Below are 21,722 nucleotides of genomic sequence, written 5' to 3'. Positions count from 1 at the left end.
TTGTCAGATTTTAATAAAGGCCATTTTTATACATTTGGTTTCACCATGTAGAAATTACATAGGTCCTTCCTTCCCCCCCCCCCCCCCATTTCAGGGCGCCATAATGTTTGGGACACATGACATCACAGGCATTTGTAATTGCTCAGGTGTGTTTAACTGCCTCCTTAATGCAGATATAAGAGAGCGCTCAGCACCTAGTCTTTCCATTGTGGTGGCTCCTAAGCATACCACCTCATCTGAAACACGGTTGTGGGTGTGTTATGGCCTGGGCATGTATAGCTGCTGAAGGTACTGGCTCACTTATCGTCATTGATGTTACAACTGCTGATGGTAGTAGTGTAATGAATTCTGAAGTGTATTGACACATCCTATCTGCTCAAGTTCAACAAATGCCTCAAAACGCATTGGCCAGCGGTTCATTTATCCCAAATAAACTGTTAAAGCGAAGCAGAGTTTTTCAAAGCTAAAACAATTTCCAACGCTAAAAACGCCCCCAAATCAAGTATAAGCTAAAGATGGCTGCAATACAGGCCTGGCAGAGCATCACCACAGAAGACGCACAGCAAATGGTGATGTCCATGAACAGCGGACTTCGTCATTGCATGCAAAGGATATGCCACAAAATATTAAACATGACTAATTTAATTTACATGATACTGCTGTGTCCCAAACATTATGGTGCCCTGAAATGGGGGGGACTATATAAATACTGGTGTAATTTCTACATGGTGAAACCAAAATTTATAAAAAATGGCCGTTATTAAAATCTGATAATGTGCACTATAGCCACGTGTGATTTTTTTCTATTACAAATCTCAAATTGTGGAGTACAGAGGCAAATAAATAAACGAAGGGTCTTTGTCCCAAACATGGATGGCACTGTATCGGGTGCTAATTTGCACTGGGCCTCAATCTGAGAATGGAGGAGGCCCAGGACAGAAGGGTTAGTGGGAATGGGAGGGGGAGTTAAAGTGTTGAGCAACCGGGAGATCGGGTCGGGTTTGACGGACTGAGCGGAAGTGTTCAGCAAAACGGCCGAGCTTGTGCTTGCTCTTGCAGAAATCCACACCAGGAACAATGGATACAGTAGATGAGGTTGGAGAAGGTGCAAGTGAACCTCTGACACCTGGAAAGAATGTTGAGGGGGAAGGTATAGGGACAGGTGTTGCATCTCCTGTGGTTGCAGGGGAAAGTAACTGGGGAGGTGGTGGTTTGGGTGGGAATGGTCGAGTTGACCAGGGAGTTGCAGAGGGAAGGGGAGGAGATGGGAAGATGTGAGTGGTGGAGGTGGCGAAAATGTCAGAATTATGTGCTGTATGCGATGGCTGATGGGGTGGAAGGTGAGGACAAGAGGGACTATGTCCTTGTTACGAATGGGGAGAGGAGGAACAAGAGTGGAGCTGCAGGATATTGAGAACCCAGTGAGAGCCTCATCTATAATCGAAGAGGGGATCCCCCGTTCCCAAAAGAATGAAGACATCTCCAATGACCTGGTATGAAACGCCTCATCCTGGGTGCAGAAGCAGCATAGACTGAGGAATTAGGAGGAGGGGATAGTTTTGTGGTCTAGATAGCTGTGGGAGTCAGTGGGGTTTTAATAGATGCCAGATGGAGACGCATCTAGAAACATAGAAATTAGGTGCAGGAGTAGGCCATTCGGCCCTTCGAGCCTGCACAAACAGTAGGGAGTTGTTGGAGATGGTCAAGTGAATATGAGTGCATGATGGAAATTAGTCATGAAGTTGATGAAGTCAACGAGTTCTGCATGGGTACAGAAGGTAGCACCGATGCAGTCGTCAATGAAGCAAAGTTCGGTGAGAAGGCCAGTGTTTGCCTGGAACAGTGATTGTTCGACGTACCGTTCAAGGAGGCAGGCATAGCTGGGGCCCATGAGAGGGCACATTGTTATGCCTTGGATTTGGAGGAAGTGGGAGGAGTAGAAGGAGAAGTTGTTAAGGACCAGCTCTGCTAGGCAGAGAAGAATCTTAGTAGATGGAAATTGGCTGGTTGAGTTTATTGACCAGTTTCAGTACCTGACATCACCGATGATTGGATGTTTGGATTTTTGCTCATTGAACAAATTCATCATGTAGGTACCCACTCTTGTTGCATTTCCACGCAGGTCTTCCTTTTCAATGACCTCTAAAACAGCGAGCCCGATTGCACAAGATACAGGACTTCCTCCAAACTGTAATAAAACAGTAACAATGTGTTAAAAAGATACCTTAGAAAATGTAATATTCCAGCAAATCAAAAAACAGCTCTGCCATTGTATATCAATTATTTTAATAAACTAATTTAGACAATAGGTGCAGGAGTAGGCCATTCGGCCCTTCGAGCCAACACCGCCACACAGTGAAAAAGTGTTTCCTCATCTCCATTCTAAATGGCTTACCCCTTATTCTTAAACTATCCCCTGGTTCTGGACTCCTCCAACATCGGGAACGTGTTTCCTGCCTCTAGCGTGACCAAACCCTTAATAATCTTATGTGTTACAATAAGTTATCCTCTCATCCTTCTAAACTCCATAGTATACAAGCCCAGCCACTCCATTATCTCAGCACATGAGTCCCGCCATCCCGGGAATTACCTTGTAAATCTACGCTGCACTCCTTAAAAAGCAAGAATATCCTTCCTCAAATCAGGGGACCAAAACTGCACACTTTTCCATTAGATTTAACCAGAATGGGGGACCCAAAGGGTGGGATCAAATGCAGACGTGTGAATCACTTTTCTTCAGGTTACAGGTGTGACCCTGAGTTTCCTGGTCTCTGTCCCTAACTGGACAGAATGTTGAGTCTTTTAGTCGGACAAAACTGATTATTAATAACCACTTTCTGTTATTTGCACTTTACCAGTTTATTTATATCATGGTATATGGACACATTTATCTGTTTTGTAGTAAATGCCTACTATATTCTGTGTGCAAAGCAAGAATTTCATTGCCCTATACAGCGACACATGACAATAAACTCACTTGAACTTGTTCCAATGAAACTGAACAATTTCTCTTGATGTCTGAACTTACAGGGAATTTTATAAGATGAATACGACTTTCCTTCTCTGCATGGCTCAGCTAAACTCTGGATAAACTCAACACACTGGATTGGCAGCTCATGGTCTTTGATTAATTCTGTTTTAGTTAAATGGAACTTATAATTCAGGGATAGACACAAAATGCTGAAGTAACTCAGTGGGACAGACAGCATCTCTGGAGTGAAGAAATGGGTGACGTTTAAGGTTGAGACCCTTCAGACTGAACAACTAATTCAGGGGTTGTTGCAACATGCAAAAACTAGTTTCATTTTCATTTGATGCTTAGTTTGCAGATATGTAGAAATTGTTTTTGTGGATGGCCCGGTGTTGCAGTTGGTATGCTGCTGTCGCATTGTATCAGGGACCTCAGTTCAATCCTGAACTTAAATGCTGTTTGTGTGGAGTTTGCATGTTGTCCCTGTGAACACAGGAGTTTCCTCCAGGTACCATGGTTTCTTCCCACATCCCAAACATGTGCGGGTTTATAGCCTCTAAATTGCCGTATATGTGTCGGAATTGGATGAGAAAGTGGTGAAGTATACAATAAATGTGAACGGGTGATCAAATGGTTGGTGAATAATAAATGTAGGCACAGCATACTTACTGTGTTAAAATACTCTACTCCTGTTGCTGCAAATGCACCTGCTATTTCTTTGGTTGTAGCAACACAGGCTAAAGGATGTCCATTTCCAATGGGTTTCCCCATGGTAACAATGTCTGGTACAAAGTCCTCGCCTTGCAACTGGAATGCCCAAAAGTGCTTGCCAACTCTTCCAAATCCAACTTGGATTTCATCAGCAACAAACAATCCCCCAGCATTCCGAATATGCCTGTAAGAGAGAAATTGATAGAAGACACTGTCTTCAAAACACCTAGCCTGCACATTGTTGTACAACAGGAAGAAAATGAGCAACTTCTGCCTGGTTCCTCAGAGCAGGAAACGAGAAGAAAGGTTTTCATCTGATGTGGATTCCCACCTGCTGCCAGTAAGAATAAGACTACCGCATCTAGAACTGTCAGCCGGCTTGTAAATAAAATTTTAATGCATGATAAATTAAATGCATTTTAATCAGTGGGTAGAATTGAAATTTAAAAATTAGTTGGCAGATATTATCCAAAGAATGGGATGTAAAATGCACGCTTTAGAACAGCATCACATTTAAGGAAAATAAAAATCTAAAAATATTTTTCGATATATATTTAATATTTCTAGAAAGGAAGCTTTAAAGAGACCAAAATAAAATTTGAATACAATTAAAACAAACAATGCGAGACCCATTTCGGCAAAAATATTTAGTACATACTCTGCTACCTTCTGGAAATATCCTGCAGGTGGAATTATCTGACCTGCAACACTTGGTAAAGATTCCGCAAAAAATGCAGCAACCTGGATTGGTGGAAATTAAAAGACACACAGTCAGTCTGGAATTCAAAAAAATGTCAATTAAATAACTTGGTTCAAGAGCACTTTCAAGTGTCATATTTCTGCAGGGATAGACTTGTTTATTTCTCCAGTAGCTCAATGTGTGGTGTGCGCTGAGCCGATAATACATCCAAGTATTTGCTGAGTTTGTTGGTATCAATTGGGTGCAGTGTGGAGCACTATCAAATATCTCAAAGATCGTGACAAATATGAAGGAGTTTCCATTGCACATTCCATTATCCTGACCTCTGCTGGAGAATGAGTGAACAGCCCTCAAAGGACAGGATAATTCTCAACTCGATGGGACATGTGGGGATATTTTTGCAGATCCTCCTGGGTCCTGTCCTTTGCCTCTTTGGTAACAGTACCAGTACTATTTTCTGGATTTTGCTTCCCATTTCCACTCCTGCCTACAGATAATCAACCACCAATGTTTCCCTCCATCTGCGGAGATAGATGCTACCTTTAACTGCCCTTTTCAACAAGAGAAAAGAAGGAAAGGAGTGGGAAATGAAAACTTGCTGAAATACACTCGGGTTCCGTTAGGGTTGTGTTTGACATATTGGTTATGGAACAGAAATATTCAACTGAGGGTGTGGCCTTTACTGTGCTGTAATCACACTTACAAGGATCTAGAAGTCCAGCAAAATCTTCATGAACTCATAGGTTTCTGGGGCTGCCCAATCTTGCTTCCCCAGACATTTACGATGATAAAACACACAGACAATCCACAAAGACTTGGTGATTCTCTTAGTCACTGTTTGCTTTCTTAGGAACCCCTTGGACAGAAATCCAAGTTCCCGAGAGGAATAATTGAGTAGCCTGGAGGAAGGTGTGGGGTAAAACCACCATCGACCTCCAGAATTGATGTCTTATTTCTGACCTCAGAAAAACTCCCTCATTTTGAACCACACGCAGTAAACATGGAAGACTTTTCAAGGAAGCTGGATGGGATGTGTTTGCTGCATTTACAATTTACAAATGAACCATAAAGAGTATCTAGGCTGATACTGTGGCAAACCTGATGAAAGCACACTCCACAAACAAAATTGGTGACATTGTTGAGATATTGCCACCGGGTGGCACCCGCAATAGCTGCCCTGCCAACAGTATGTCCCTTCCTTGTTTAAATAGTATGTGTTAAATGCATGTTTTTATTGTTTATTTTGTTTTATGTGGGGGGGGGGGGGGAGGGGGGGGAGTTGGAAACTTTCTAATCTCTTACCTCGACGGAGATGCGATTTTGTTTTCCATATCGTATCTCCGTCCGCACTGCGGCCTAACATCATGCGGCGTTTGCTGGAGACCGATTTGCCAACTGTCGGTGCCTGTAGGCTTTAACATCGTAGCGCTCGCAGTCTCTGGTTAGAGACAGACTTTCGGGAACTCCAAGCTGCAGGAGCTTTGACCGCCCCGATGTGGGAGCTTCGACCGCCGCCTGTGGGAGCTTTGATCGCCCCGACCCCGGGAGAATAAAGAGAAAGAAGATTGGACTTCTTTGCCTTCCATCACAGTGAGAAATGTGGGGAATCCACTGTGGTGGATGTTTATGTTAACTTTTGTGTAGTTGTGTGTCTTGTTGCTTTTTTTGTCGTAAGGACTGTATGGTAATTTGCATATCACTACCTTAGTTGGTACACGTGACAATAAAAGACCTTTGAAATCCTTTGAAAACTTTGAAGAAAGATTATACTTATCTTTGTTGACTACATCAGCCATACAAACAAAAAACATCTGCACACAAAGCAATGTAACACCACCGCTTCTAACACTCCTCATGGACAATTTAGGGCCTGTCCTACTGACACGACTTTTCAGCGACTGTCTTCGACCTTCAAGCTCGAGGACACTCTGCTGAAAAACCTCAAGCTGGATCGACCATCAGCGATGAAACCGCGAGCTGGATCGACAGTCTGCACACATACACACAAACACATCGCAAAGGCGGGGGCCAGGGAAAGCAGGGGAGCGCTGTCTGAAATTCAAATCTGCAATGAATAGGATGGTAAAAGATGGCTGGCACAGTTCGGTAAGTCCTTTGGAGGGGAGGGGGGGGGGGAAGAAGGAGTGGAGACACTTTTAAGAAGCCAGGCAACGTTTAATAAAGTTTAGCGGGCATTTAACAATACCGGTTTGTTTATTTACCTTTTTTTTCCTCAACAGGCTTTACCTTCGATTACCTTTGATTAACTTCAATTGACTTAGACTACCTACAAATAGCATTGTGACATATTAGGACCTACCTCGACTAAACCCACGAGTAAGAAAATATTGATTTTTTTCCATGGCAACCTTTTTTTACTCGCGGGCATTTTTCAGCACGCCTAGACCTAGCTGAGGCCTCGAGTACACGGGGACTATTGAGCATGAAGGAGAGTTACAAAGACCTCCTAGGACCTCGTGTCGACCATGCTGTGAGTATGAGTCGAGGGCAAACTCGTCTGAACTCGCGGGTTAGGTGGCCGCAGTGGGACAGCCCCTTAACTTCTCATCACACCAATCCATTCTTCAGTCACTTCCAACCTTCCTCCTTTCCGCGCCAACCAAGGAGATTCAACATCTGCACCTTCTCCTTCAACATCTTATTACAGCAATGAGGGACGTGTGGGCAGAGCCACATTATGCCCCATGAATAATAGAAAACCCCATGAGCAGCACATGGCCAAGGACTGAGCTAATGGTATAATTTTATAACGAATTTAAATTAAGTGGGTAACAAGATGAAAACAAAAAGAGCTGCTAGTTATGTGCCCAAAACTGTGGCCTTTCTATCAAAGACAGCAGTCCTCAAAGTGTGTCCTTTTGCTGACATAGACTCTATTCGGAAAAATGCATAAAAATTAAGTGCTTTATTTAAAAGTCGGCTGCTCACATGTTCATTTTAGGAGGAAAAACATTTTCCACTTCCCTCCATCAAGAGGTAGGATTCATTTCCTCTGTGCCCAATTGTACTCCAGAACATTGGCTTCATACAGGAATCCCTCAGGTCTGCACACTGTTCGTGTGAGCGCCCTTGGGTAGTGGTGTTACTTTCCAAGTTACAGATGTGCTGGTGAGTTAACTGGTTGTATAGAATCCTTTGTACCTACCCATGAGTGTCAAAAAGAATCAAGAGGAGTTGATGAGCATGAAAGCGAGAAGTAGTTGGAGTTCTACAAGAATAGTGTGTAAAAGATGGACTGCTAAAAAGGAAAAGGGTGGGCAAGTTTGGTCTGTCGCTGGTTGGCGAAATTCAATGAGTGGTGAACCATAGGGATCGGTACAGGAATCACACATTTTGCAACTTATGTAAATGACTTGAATGAATGCACCAAATCAAAGGTACAGTTTTAAAATTTGTGGATGATCCAAAAAAAGGTAATAAATTAAGTTAGATAATAGACAATAGGTGCAGGAGTAGGCCATTCGGGCCTTCGAGCCAGCACCGCCATTCACTGTGATCATGGCTGACCATCCAAGTTGTGAAGAAGACAGTGAGAAACTACAGAAGAATATAGATTTGTTGAGAGGGATGAAATCTGATAAATGGAATACAGTGTGGTAAAATTGCCCATCTTGGCAGAAAGAATTTGAAAGTAATATACAGTAAACCTTTGTTATAATGGACCATGGGAGGGGTGGTGGTGTCCGTTATTGCCGATTGTACGCTATTTCCGAGTAAGGCATTATTATTGTATGTAATAGAAACAAACAACTCCAGTTGCTGGTTAATACGCAAAAGGACATAATGGAGTAAATCTGCAGGTCAAGCAGTATCTCTGGAGAAGATGGGTAAGTGACGTTTCAGATCGAGACCCTTCTTCAGACTCTCGGTCTGGAATCCAGGTGAATTGGGGGTGCTCTTGACGATTCTGTTGTTTACACCTTCTCCCACTTGTCCTTTGTTTCCTTCCCTGTACCGTTACTGCTCACTATTCCCTCAAACCCCAGACTTTCTCTCATTTACTCAGTTTTTGTTTCCGCCCTTCATCACAATCGGCACCTCTGCGCTGACCCAAAAATCCATAACATTTCCGTGTACAATGCAAAAATAGCAAAATGCTACTTTTCTCCCAAAATGCTTCCTGACCCGAGTATTTCTGCCTTTTCCTGTTTCTTTTTTGTTACATGTAATAGTGATAACAGTGTGGGTATTTGTAGCTGAAATCACCACTTGCTTACCAAGCCATTACAAGAACAACTAGATGGTAATCACGAGGAGTCAGGAAACGCCGGTCCTTTCAGAATTGGCAATGTACCTCTTTCACTTTGGCAAAGACAAAAACAAGCTGCCGGAGATAAATGAAGCACACCAAAACACGCAGCCATCTCAGTGAAAACCAATTTCTCTACACATGCAATCTAACCTTAAAGTGAGCATGCAACATGCAAATACTACTGAAATATCTGTGCTCCTTTATTCCCAAGTACCTTCATTAATGAGCACCCTGTGTGCTTTTGACCAGAGCACACGCTCTATATTTTGTCTGGAATTTGGATCGGGGGAAATATGTAGTAATAATTCAATGGGAGTTTTAACCCCAGTTTTTATCTTGCGAAAATAAAAATATTAGTCTCCGTGCCGCCGCGCGGCGGAGGCCACGGAACTGGGAACCTGCTGGAGGGTCCCGAAGGCTTGTTGGGCTGGGGAACGGGGGACCTGCCCCGAGGACCCGACGGCTCAGAGGACCATGGAACCACGAGAGATCCGCTGGAGATGACGGACGCGAGAGTAAGGGCCGGTAGGAGGGTGAACTGGGGGTAGGGTGGGTGGGACCGGACTGTGGAAATGGCACCAAAACATGGCGACACCCGCATGTGTAAATGTGCAAATAGAATTTCACTCTGCAGTTGCACATGTGACAAATAACGTGCAGTTTCCTGTAGGAGTATACCTTGCGATTTTTCTTTTCTATTTCATCAATCACAGTCTTCACCTCACTTGCATAGGCCGACGATGGGTCTGGATGATCCTCCCTGTATATTCCTCTGTAGGTGTCTGGGATAGGCACCTGATCAGAAATAAATATTTATTATAACTGGGGACAAAAGAAAAGATCACCACATAAATGCGCTGATAAATATTATAACTTCAACATACCACATGAACCCAATCCTTTTGCGGCCTTAATTTCTTGAACTTGTAAGGACTAATATCTATCAATGAATTAAGGTGTCCATGGTAGGCGCTTGAACACAAGAACGTAGAGATTGGTGTCAGTGATATGCACGTGATATCAGAGCAGAAACAAAGTTCAATGCATTCCATTAACACACAGCCCAGTAGAGGGAATTGGCTAATTAGCCCCTTGCAGTTGCTCTACCACTTAATAAGATCCTGATTGATCTTCAACTCCACATTCAATGTAAACTTTCACCATCTTGCTTATTAAATGTCCATCTCCCTTCTTTCTTAAATACAGCATTACCTTTGAATAAATGTAATAGCCCCGCACTGCAAATGTACTGCCATTAGAGGGATAACAGCTAAAGCTGAGAACTCATTGATATAAGCACATTTGTATATCTATGTTTGCATATCAGTTTATTTATTTAAGACAACTTACCTCTCCAGCACAACAATGTCTTCATGCTGCGTGTATCGTTGGGCTAGCTGGAGTGCAAGATCATTTGCCTCTGAACTGTAATGGCATTTAAAAAATAAAGTTCATACTCACTTATAATGCTTATTCATAAGTTCTAGGAGACGAATTAGGCCATTTAGCCCATCAAGTTCAATCATGGCTGATTTATCTTTCCCTCTCAATGAATTCCACAAATTCACCACCCTCTGACTAAAGAAATTCCTCCTCATCTCCTTTCCAAAAGTACATCCATTTATTCTGAGGCTATGGCCTCTGGTCCTAAACTCTCTCCCACTAGTGGAAAGCCACATCCACTTTATCGAGGCCTTTCACTATTTGGTAAGTGTAAATGATGTGAGACTGATGTGGTGCCCAGCGAGATTTAGTAGGAGGGAGGTCTTTACAGCATCGGAGTCAGTCCGTGGTGCAACATTGATGAAGTGCCGGTAGTCTATTTCAAAGGTGGCCCACCGTTCGCTGATATCAGCATCAATGATTAGAGGGTCGGGCGTTCTGCACGAGGACATGATGGTGAGAAATAAAAACGCAGTAAACAAATAAAAACCGGTAAACAGTTCGTTTTCCCACGTCTGACACCATGTAAATTATATGAGACTGATGACAATAGATCATTAGATCAAACATAACTTTAATCACTGTTGTACAAGCACAGCATTGGAAGCTGTCAGCCGTCGGGACCTCGTGCAGCATCTGCTGGCTGCAGGAGGAGGGGAGTGCTGTTATAGCTCTGGTGATGGGGTGGAGTTAGTAAAGCCGGCAACATGTGGTTAGTGGCTGAACAGCATCAATCTACAGTAAGTTCCAATGAGATACCCCCTCTTCCTTCTAAGTTCCAGCGAGTACAAGCCCAGTGCCTTTAAACAGTTATCATATGTTAACCCAATCATTCTTGGGATCATTTTTGTAAACCTACCTTGGACCCTCTCCAATTCCTCGGATATGTGCCCTAAACTGCTCACAATACTCACAATGCAGTCTGACCAGTCAGTGCCTTATAAAGCCTCAGCATTGCACCCCTGTTTTGCATTCTAATCCTCTCAGCATAAATTGCCTTTGCCTTACTACCGATTTGTAAATGCATATCATATTGGCACTTGCGGGTGGAGCACCAAGGCAAATTCCTTGTATGTGAATACTTGGCCAATAAACCTATTCATTCATTCACTTGCAAATTAACTTTTTGGAAACATGCACCAGCGCTCCCAAGTCCCATTGCACCTCCGATTTCTAAATTCTCTCCCCATTTAGAAATTAGTCTACGCCTTTATTCCAACTACCAGAATGCATGGCTCCACACTTTGCTAGGGTATATTCCATCTGCCACTTCTTAGCTCACTCTCCCAACCTGCCCAAATCTTGCTGACCCCGTTTTCTCTTCACAACCTGCACCTCCACCTATCTTCGTATCATCTGGAAACTTTGCCACAAAGCCCTCAATTAATTTGTTCCAGTTACATATATGAGAAAAAGTTAACATCATGACAAATAATTATCTCAGCAATCATCATAACCCAAGTTAAACAAATTAGCACTGGATTTTTAAAAAATGTTAACTTACTTAATTGCATAATTGTGCAAGAATGTTAACATTGACTTCACTGCTACACTATTTTTGCCATTTTCCTTGGTAAAGATCGAGAAACGTCTCCTTAAAAAAATAATATATTGGACAGAAGTCTAAAGCTCACAGCTAAAGCACACAGATGAACAGCCCTTAGCCAAGGGACCGAACTTGGTGCAGGGATGGTGCAACAGGAAAGCGGGAATCATTAAAACATACCCGCAATATATTTAGGAAATGAATTTGACTAATGTCACAAAAATATTTGTGTAAAATACTTCGAAAAGAAGCGAAGTATCAGGTAATATTGATAAATTAATGTGCTAGCATATTGTGGATAAATTTAATTCAAACTAAATTTAAAGACACCAGAATTGATACACATTTAATCTAGCTATCAACTGAAACAATCGATTAGTGATATTTTCATCATTTTTTAAAAAGAATATATTCAACAAATTGCAAGTGATAAATTTTACCCCGAGTTCACAAAATAGAAATTTGATAGTTTCTCCGGCAGCGTCTCCGATAACTTCTTGGCATATTGGACTATATGGTCGTGCAGAAAACGTGAATTTATGTTCAATGTTGCCATCTGTAATGATCCAGCTTTCACAACATCTGGGTGACAATGTCCAACTATAAAAAGGAAATTAGATTTAAAGGCTGGTATTCTCAGTGATTTTTCTGTGATGGTCCGCGCTGGTCTGGCACGCAGCAGCTCTAAGCTGGACCCTGAACTGGACCCTGTAGAGCTGCCTATACCCTTGTGTGAACTATTACATGCGTACTGATAACTTTTTGCCCATTAATAAAAAAAGCACCGGGCATATCGATTCATAATCAATATGAATAGTAGATAGGAGACGAAGGTTAGAATTTGCATTTCTAGTTCCTCACCACATATTGTCACCTCCAATGTAGCTCCACTGCTATATAAGGACCTTCAAATTTAATAAGATTTTGGCTGATCTGTCTCCAGCCTCAACTATTATACACCCAACCACTTGAGGTAACTTCTTCATCTCGAGGCTTATCATTATGTTTCTGCCTCATCTTTAAAAATGTTCAGACACCACCTTCACTACATGGAGAAAGGTAGTCCCAAAGATTCACAACTCTTTGAGAGAAAATGTTTCAACTTGTCTGGGACTTACATAAGTGGCCATATATTTTAAACAATGACATCTAGTTCCAGATTGTCCCTTTTGGGAAAATATGCACCCTGCCAGGACAAGGTGTCCAGACATTCCCCACCCCTGAATCTTATTCACGGTTGTGGGTAGGTGCCCTTATTGTAACTCTACCTGAACAATTTGGCTAATGACACATGGTACACAATTTTAACTTTTAGATGTCCTCTGAAATGAACAAGCCTCAGTTATATTATTACAGTAATGTTGAAACAGAGAATCTAAATGTAATAGAGAGGAACTGCAGATGCTGGTTTATACCAAAGACGTGCATAAAATGCTGGAGTAACTCAGCAGGTCAGGCAGCATCTTTGGAGAAAATGGATAGGTATCGTTTAGGGTTGGGATCCTTCTTCATTACCAAAGATAAACCCAAAATGCTGGAGTAACTCAGCAGGTCTAGTATGTCACTACCCGACTCGAAACATCACTTTTCCATGTTCTCCAAAGATGCTGCCTGACCTGCTGAGTTCCTCCAGCATTTTGTGTCTATCTATATTACTAAAACTCTGTTCTTGACCGGTTTTGGCGATCTGTGCTGCGATTTCCGAGAGAACGCCGCCACCTACGGCCGTCATTTTTGGCCACCTCGCTCAGAGCCCCCCTCCGCCACGTGTGTGCTGAGGACTTTTCCTGTCGATGAAATATGGCAGAGGTATTAATGTTTTTACAACATTCCCCATTCTCTCTGCTGCCCCCGCTGGCAGCAGGGGGAGGGAGGGACTATAAAACCCGGAAGTGTCGTGCTTCAATTACTTTCTTCTGGACCACAAAGTGAAAGGGTCATGGCTCTCTGAGCTGCAGCTCTACTCCAAGGTGAGTCCCCTCCATATGTTTTTTCAGCCAATCGATATGTATGTTGTTCACCATTCGCCATGGTCTGAAGTTTCTTGGCATTTTGTTGGATAGAGTTTGTAAATTTGTCTATCTATATTGTCTTTGAAATGTATATTGAACATGAAATGCATTTGTAAATTTGTCTATCTATATTGTCTTTGAAATGTATATTGAACATGAAATGCATTTGTAAATTTGTCTATCTATATTGTCTTTGAAATGTGTATTGAACATGAAATGCATTTGTAAATTTGTCTATCTATATTGTCTTTGAAATGTGTATTGAACATGAAATGCATTTGTAAATTTGGCTATCTATATTGTCTTTGAAATGTGTATTAAACATGAAATGCATTTGTTATTGTTATAATGCGTTTGCAAATTTGTTTCTCTTGGGTTTTAAGATGGTTGCACCCGTTTTCAGGTGACTAAAGCATGAAGTCTGTATTGTCTTTGAAATGTTCATGTAAATTGAAATGGATTTGTTGCAACGTTTTCAGGCGGATAAAGCACAAATAAAGCTTTTTATTTGGACCAGAACTGTGTTTAAATTTAAAATTGGCGCTCATTTTGTGATTTTGGCGGTTGCAAGATGGCGGCGATGACGTCATTTCCGGTGATCGGCAAGCCGGCGGCGATTACGTCATTTCCGGTCGGAGGCAAGATGGCGCTGCCCACAGAGTGCACGAGGTGTTGAAAAATTCTACAGAACTGGTAAGTGTTTGTTGCAGCCACAGCGTCATTGTGTTTCAGCAAAAGCTGCCATTGTGTTTCAGCAACAGCTGCCATAGTGTTTCAGCAACAGCTGCCATTGTGTTTCAGGAAAAGCTGCGTGTGTGTGTGTGTTTGTTGCAGCATTATGTTTCAGCAAAAGCTGTGTGTGTGTGTTTGTTGCAGCATTGTGTTTCAGCAAAAGCTGTGTGTGTGTGTGTGTTTGTTGCAGCATTGTGTTTCAGCAAAAGCTCTGTGTGTGTGTTTTTGTTGCAGCATTGTGTTTCAGTAAAAGCTGTGTGTGCGTGTTTGTTGCAGCATTGTGTTTCAGCAGGATTTGAAGATTCAAATATTCGGCTGCTTTCTCTACGGTATGTGTGTGTTTGTTGGACGTTATTTAAAAGCAGCATTTTGTTTCAACAAAAGACTACAGCAGGATTTGAATATTCGTTTTACACACTGTATTTTAGTGTTTGTGTGTGAATATGTGCGTGTGTGTGTGTATGTGTATGTATATATATGTGTGTGTGTGTATATGTGTGTGAATATATACGCATGTGAGTGTGCGTGAATATATGTGTGCGTGGATATGTGTGTGTGCGTGAATATATGTGTGCGTGGATCTGTGTCTGAATATATATGAATGTGCGTGTGTCTATGTGTGTGCGTGGATATATGTGTGCGTGAATATATACATGTGTGGATGAATGTGTGTGTGAATATATAAGTATGTGTGCATGTGTCTATATGTATGTGTGTGTGAATATATATATGTGTGTGTGAGATTGAGTCTGTGTGTGTGTGTGTGTGTGTCTGTGTGAATGTGTGTGTCGTTGAGTTTGTGTGTGCGTGAATGAGTCTGTGTGTGAATATGTGTATGATAATGTGTGCGTGTGAATACGTGTGTATATCTGTGTGTGTGTGAATATGTGTGCGTGTGTATGTGTGTGTAAATATGTGTGTGCGTGTGAATATGTGTGTACGTGTGCATGATTATATGTGTGTGTGAATATGAGTGTGTGCGTATGCATGTGAGTGCATGTGAATATATATGTGCGTGTGAAATAATATAGTATTTCGTAGTTCAGAGCTTATTTGTTATGTTTAATAGCGTGATGACTGTCGGGAAGAAGCTGTTCCTCAATGTAGATGCAGTTTTCAGTTTACAAAAGTCAGACGTGACTCCAGAAGTCGGGCATCAGTCAGTCCACAAGCTGTGAGTCAATCCAAAGGCCATGAGTTAATCCCAAGGCAGTGAGTAAGTCCACAGGTCATGAGTAAATCGCTCACTGCCCCCCTCCTCCACTGACATCCCCCACCTCAAGACACTGCCCTCTGCCATGCTATAGGACGCACCCCCTACTGAAGCCGTCCACATCCCCTGCATGAGGACACCCCACCCCCTTCTCATCAGTTCACGCCAACCCCCGCCTGAAGCTGCCCTTGGCTGCACGACATTTACCACCCATAGGGCAGCGTCTTGAGGAGGTTGATGAGTCTGTGTATGTGTATGTCATTGAGTTTGTGTGTGCGTGAATGAGTCTGTGTGTGTGTGTGTGATGTGTATGAGAATGTGTGTGTGTGTGAATATGTGTATGTGTGTGTGAATATGTGCGTGTATATATGTGTGTGTGTGTGTGTGTGAATATGTGTGTGTACGTGTGTGAGTGAATATGTGTGTGTGTGTGTGTATGAATATATGTGTGTGTGCGCGCAAATGTGTGTGAGTGCGTGTGAATATATATGTGTGTGTGTGTGTGTGTGTGTGAAATAATATAGTATTCCGTAGTTCGGAGCTTATTTGTTATGTGTAATAGCGTGATGGCTGTCAGGAAGAAGCTGTTCCTCAATGTAGATGTTACCGTTTTCAGTTTACAAAAGTCGGACGTGACTCCAGAAGTCGGGCATCAGTCAGTCCACAAGCCGTGAGAGTCAGTCAGTCTAAAGGGCATGAGTTAATCCCAAGGCAGTGAGTGAGTCCACAGGTCATGAGTAAATCGCTCACTGCCCCTTCTCCTCCACTGACATCCCCCACCTCAAGATGCTGCCCACCACCCGGCTATAGGATGTACCCCCTACTGAAGCTGCCCTCATCCCCTGCACAACCTCCCCCCCCCACCCCCCCATTTCTCATCAGCTCACGAGAACCCCCACCTGAAGCTGTGCCCCTCCCTTGGCTGCACGATGTTTACCACCCCCCACCCCACCCTGACAGCCCCCACCTCAAAAAAATGTTTTGCACAAAATCTTCAGTGTTCATTAACAACTGAAATTGTCTTTCGGCTGCTTTTTCAACATCATGTCAGGAAATGTTGGAGGTCAAGGTGATGTGGCTATTGCTGTAGTATCCTCTGGGATAGCAGCTACATTTCTGCCTGGTGGAAGAACTACACATTCTCGATTCAAGATACCCATCCAAGTGGCCGAGGATACATTGTGCAACATCGAGAAGAACTCTAAGACGGCACATTTCACGAGGCAAGTGAAAGTCATTGTTTGGGATGAATGTCCAATGATTAGCAGAGAATGCTTTGAAGTTGTGGACAGAACTCTTCCAGATGTCTTCAGCAACACCAAGCATTTTGGTGCCCCCCCCCCCTGCTAGTACAGGCCTCAGTGACTGAGCTGCCAGCCCTCAGTGACTGAACTGCCAGCCCAAAAATCTATTCCGCCCACAAACTCCATACTAGCCCTCTGGAAACCAGTACCGTTGGCCCAACACACTAGCTCAACAGAAATATGAAGGGAAATGTCAAAGGTTTCCTGAAGGATGGAACATCTCCCAAGAATGTTGTCATTAATAGCGTGCTTCGTTGACTGATGACTTCTGAGATATTCTCAGATTTTCCTTCTTAAAATGTGACCGCTGACTCTCTCTATATTAAAATTGACTCTTTTTATCAACAGGAAATGGGCATCAAGAGGCAGTGAGCAGCAGAACACAACAAGACGCAACAAGACACAACAAGTAAAAACTTAATATATCTTATCTTTAAAATTTAAATTGTTCTTATATTTTAAGAGTCATTCACATTTTAAACTTTAATAAAACCTTTTTGCATTTTTAATGCTGTGTGTTATTTCATTACAATAGAATCTAATAGGCAGGAATGGCTGCTCAGTGGGAGAGCCACTAAGAGTGCATGGGGGGGGGGGGGGGGGTTGTGGGGAGATGCACTGAATGTGTGGGTGGGAGGGGAATGGCAAGGAGCAGAGTGTGGGTGGGGGGTGTGGGCTGAAGGTAGGTGAGGTGACTGAGTGAACTGCCAGCGTACAATGCGTGAGTGACTTCACTGCCAGCCCACAAGCCGTGAGTTAGTGAACTGTCAGCTCACCAGCCGTAAGTGACAGAACTGTCAGCCCAATAATCCATTCAGTCCACCCTCTTCCCCCTTTCTCTCTCTTAGTCTGTCACCTGTTTTGGGGCAGAATTTCTGGCACTCAGCCACCAGCCTGCCAGGTCCGAGTGATTGTACTGCCAGGCATCAGTGACTGCGCTGACAGCCCAAAAATCCATTCCGCCCACAAGCTCCATACTAGCCCTCTGGAAACCAGTACCTTTGGCCCACAACACTCATACTAGCGCAACAGAAAGCCCCCCCCTCCTCCCCCCCCCCCCCCCCATCCTCCCCCCCCCCCCCCCCCCCCCCCCCCCCCGCTGGCCAGTAATATTGGAATTGGCAGAGAGGTGGAATATTGTGTAGGGTGTCCAGCCCTCCCGTGTGATGCTGGGACCCAACGGGTCCCACTTAGTCTAGTCTAAGGAATAAAACTAGAAGGAACTGATGCTGATTTATACCAAAGATAGACACAAAGTGCTGGACAAACTGCGAGTCAGGCAGCATCCCGAAATAGGATGGGTGATGTTTCGGGATGGGATGCTTCTTCCGACCCGAATCGTCACCCATCCTTTTTCTCCAACGAAGCTGCCTGACCCACCGAGTTACTCCAGCACTTTGTGTCTTTCTTCGGTATAAATCAGCAGCTGCAATTCCTTCCTCCGTACTGCATTGGGAATGAATATTCAATCTTTTACAGATGTGCCACATTGCCACTGAACAAAGTATTTTTGTTACCGTGAGCAACATTGGTAATACAGTCCAGGTATCTTCTTTCCATCTCATCAAACAGGTATTGGCCTTGGGCTCTGACAATTTTGATCGGATCATCTGGGAAAAATAGCCTACAAAAAGGTCTGTAAAGATAAACGAAGAGAAAGGGTATGCAAAAATATATAATTTGGGCATATACTATAATTAAACAATTAAATTCCTGATATATTTATACAGACATTTTATAAATGTTGCTTTCTTTAAAAACAAAGTAGTGATATTCCTTTAAAAATGTAAGCAAAAGAGAACATTAGAGGGAAGGAAAAAAATGGAAGTGTTTAGAATGTGATTGCAGAATTTAGTGCCTTGCCAGTTGAAGGGTCAACTCATCATGGTGGGAGCTGGGCAATAAATTTAATGACCGCCTTGAGTCCAGAATTTGAAACTGCAAATAACTCAGAGGAGTTTACAACGGGAGCAGGTTACAGAGAAAGGCTGGGGCTGTAGAGAGAGGTGAAAACAAGGATGAGACACTTTAATCTGGGCTATTGCTTTACTGGGAGCCAGTATAGATCAGGGGTGATGGGTAAAGAAGCTCAGTGTTAGAGCAGGGGCAGTAGAGAGCTTTGGGTATTTCTGGTCTATACAGTAGATGCAGGCAGCTGAGATATCAAAGCTAGAGCATGACAGTTTAAGGTGCCAACAATCATTCAGTTTCATGCAGTTGCCAAGAGGAGGGATGATGAAAGTACAGAATGTCCAAGGCATCAATCAACTTGGCAGGAGGACATTTCTCCTCATTTAGCATTGGCTATTTGGCAAGCAGCCTGATGATATAGAGAGAAAGGAGAGGTTGAGAGGCTGGACTAAGATTCAATGTTGTACACATGGTAACTGATGTAGTTGCCATGGCCAAGCACAATGGTCAAGAGATGTCCAAGTTAGAAGGTGCAGCTAGGGTAAGAATGGAACCAGGCAAGCCCAGCTTCAGTTCAGTTGGACAACAGTGGACAGGCTTAGACAGGTCATGTGGTTTGGACAGGTGATTCAAACCTCAATGTGGTTGGAGAGGTTTAGAAAATCAATCCCCTTTGACAATCAGGTAGAAATGAACAGTGAGGATCATATTACCTTTATTACATTCCCATGGGCAACATGTGTGATATAAACAATTTTAATACTGTGTCAAGAGTGTAAACCGGATCAGAGGGATTTGAACAAAGAATTTAGGTTAAGTATTTGGGAAGCTACAGTGGATTCAAGGACTTGAGAGGAAAGATGGAATGAGAATAGGCAGAAAGAGGTGGGTCAATTTTTGTAATCACTTTTACTCGTGGGTTGTGGGGGGTTGGGGGGGAGTTACACCAGAGGAGGTGATTATTATTTAATATCCACATACACAGAAACCAAGAGTGGAAATTGGATAGTCAGTTGCTTAGTGGGGGACAGGGTTAAAGAAACAAGAGGGGGTTCTCATGGTTCTTTGCAAATCAAACAAAAAAACAAAGAATGATATGAAATTCTATTTAGCTATCCAGGCGATTAGACATTAGAATTTAAAATTTTATTTGAAGTGGTCTTCTTAGGTAGTGGTCCCCATGGATCAAGAATGACTAACGTCTATTTCACTGCTGTGGATTGAGGTGGCTGGTGTTGTCTACATGGGGCCTGCCACTGGGGGTAGGGGTGCTCGAGAGTGGGAAACAATGTAGCACACTCCATCCTATGTCTATTCCAGGAGAATATGCGTGCCCTCTGCATGCGCTCGAAACTTTTAATCCCACTCTGAATTCGGTATTCTGAGCAATGGGTAGCGTTGATGAAGATGTTGCACTATTTTTCCCTCCAGACTTTGGAGAACATCCTGGAATGTGTTTTTTTTTTGTCCTGGGAAATTCTTGCCATGACCAAACTCAAAGTATCATTTTCAGGAGTGTGGTGTCAAACTAAATGTCTGCTCATCAGAAACAGCCAAGTGCAATTATGGACCTGAGAGCTGGTGATGGAAGCTTGGCAAAGGCCAGCATTAAAGGGAGGAATGAGAGGTGGGAGATTAAGGTGTTTAGGATGCGATTCTAGAGTGTAAAGTTTTGCATGACAAAACCACGGCTATATACGGTGGAGCAATTAAACTTATCCAGAGTTCAGTAATATAGGATTGTAGATGACACTGTATACGCCTGGAGGAGATTATAGAGAGAGCACAGAATTTGAAAGCAGTTTAGCAGGTTAGGACTCTATTCCCTGGAGCGGGGGGGGGGGGAGGATGCGGTGAGGTGTACAAAATCATGAGAGGAATAGATCGGGTAAATGCAGTCTCTTGCCGTGAGTAGGGGATTCAAGAACCGGAGGACATAGGTTTAAAGTGAAGGGGGGAAAGGTAGGAACCTGAGGAGTAACTTTTTCACACAAAGGGCTGTGGGTGTATGGAATGAGCTTCCAATGGAGGTAGTTGACACAGGTACTATTGCAATGTTTAAGTAACATTTGGACAGGTACATGGATAGGACAGCTTTAGAGGGATATGGGCCAAATGCAAGCAGGTGCGACTAATGTAGATGGGACATGCTGATCGGTGTGGGCAAGTTGGGCCGATGTGCCAGCTTCCACGCTGTATCACTCTTTGACATTCCAGACACTTAAGTTAAGCGGCCAATTAACCTACAAACCAGCGGCGCTACTCCCTGACTGAATCGATTCGCCGCCACTCAAGCAGCGACGCCAACTCCTCCACCTCTGCTTCACATTACACACCCCGTCCCTGGAATCCATGTCATGCAGTTTCAGAGGCGCCGGTGAGGTCAAGGAAAGATCGTTCACGTCGCGGCCCTGTTTCAACCAATCTTTCCACCACCACGCACAAGAAGCGCAAGACAGGTGCAGATGCCGAGAAGTGCGTTCAGCTCTGGCTGAACAACTTCTAATCTGGTGTGTGGACTCGATTAGAAGAAGAAGAGGCGCCGGTGCCGTGCGGTCAGCGAGTTACAAACAGCAGACGTGGTCACAGCAGCAGCCGGGCCTTGGTGTGACCGACACGCCAACGCTAGAGATCGGCAGAAACCCGCGCTGGGAGAATCGGACTTACGCGATCAACTTCTGGCGAAGAGACAAAGTTTCGCTTTTTTGATACACTTCTAAATCCATGAGGGGCCGCAGAGCTCGTCAGCGAGACACCTCTCCCCCTCCACTGCCGGTCCTAGCGACAACACCACCAAGCTGAAAAGGGAGGAGCGGGAGCGTAGCAACCAGCGATCATAGTGCGGATGATCTTTGGTGGCAACGACTGCCTAGCGTTGATTTCCTAAAGCTCCCAGTATCGCGCAG

At 43.5% G+C, this 21,722-nt stretch overlaps 1 protein-coding gene across 1 annotated transcript in view; it reads right to left on the bottom strand.

Moving 5' to 3' along the window:
* The window catches only part of phykpl (5-phosphohydroxy-L-lysine phospho-lyase), a 25,332-nt gene extending 3,610 nt beyond the window's left edge, over positions 1 to 21,722 (bottom strand). Inside the window, exons 1-9 of the mRNA XM_055643146.1 lie at positions 21,484 to 21,722; positions 18,423 to 18,541; positions 12,085 to 12,244; positions 10,006 to 10,080; positions 9,540 to 9,627; positions 9,334 to 9,450; positions 4,341 to 4,423; positions 3,641 to 3,866; positions 2,034 to 2,188 (exon numbers count right to left, since the gene is read on the bottom strand). Coding sequence (XP_055499121.1) covers positions 2,034 to 2,188; positions 3,641 to 3,866; positions 4,341 to 4,423; positions 9,334 to 9,450; positions 9,540 to 9,627; positions 10,006 to 10,080; positions 12,085 to 12,244; positions 18,423 to 18,541; positions 21,484 to 21,542 — 1,082 coding nt within the window. The 5' untranslated portion in view covers positions 21,543 to 21,722. The remainder of the gene's footprint in view (positions 1 to 2,033; positions 2,189 to 3,640; positions 3,867 to 4,340; positions 4,424 to 9,333; positions 9,451 to 9,539; positions 9,628 to 10,005; positions 10,081 to 12,084; positions 12,245 to 18,422; positions 18,542 to 21,483) is intronic.

This window comes from Leucoraja erinacea, chromosome 11, assembly GCF_028641065.1.
Source record: "Leucoraja erinacea ecotype New England chromosome 11, Leri_hhj_1, whole genome shotgun sequence".
Taxonomy (NCBI): domain Eukaryota; kingdom Metazoa; phylum Chordata; class Chondrichthyes; order Rajiformes; family Rajidae; genus Leucoraja; species Leucoraja erinaceus.
The sequence above is the reverse complement of the archived record's forward strand: the minus strand, read 5'-3'. Positions and strand labels throughout refer to the sequence as shown.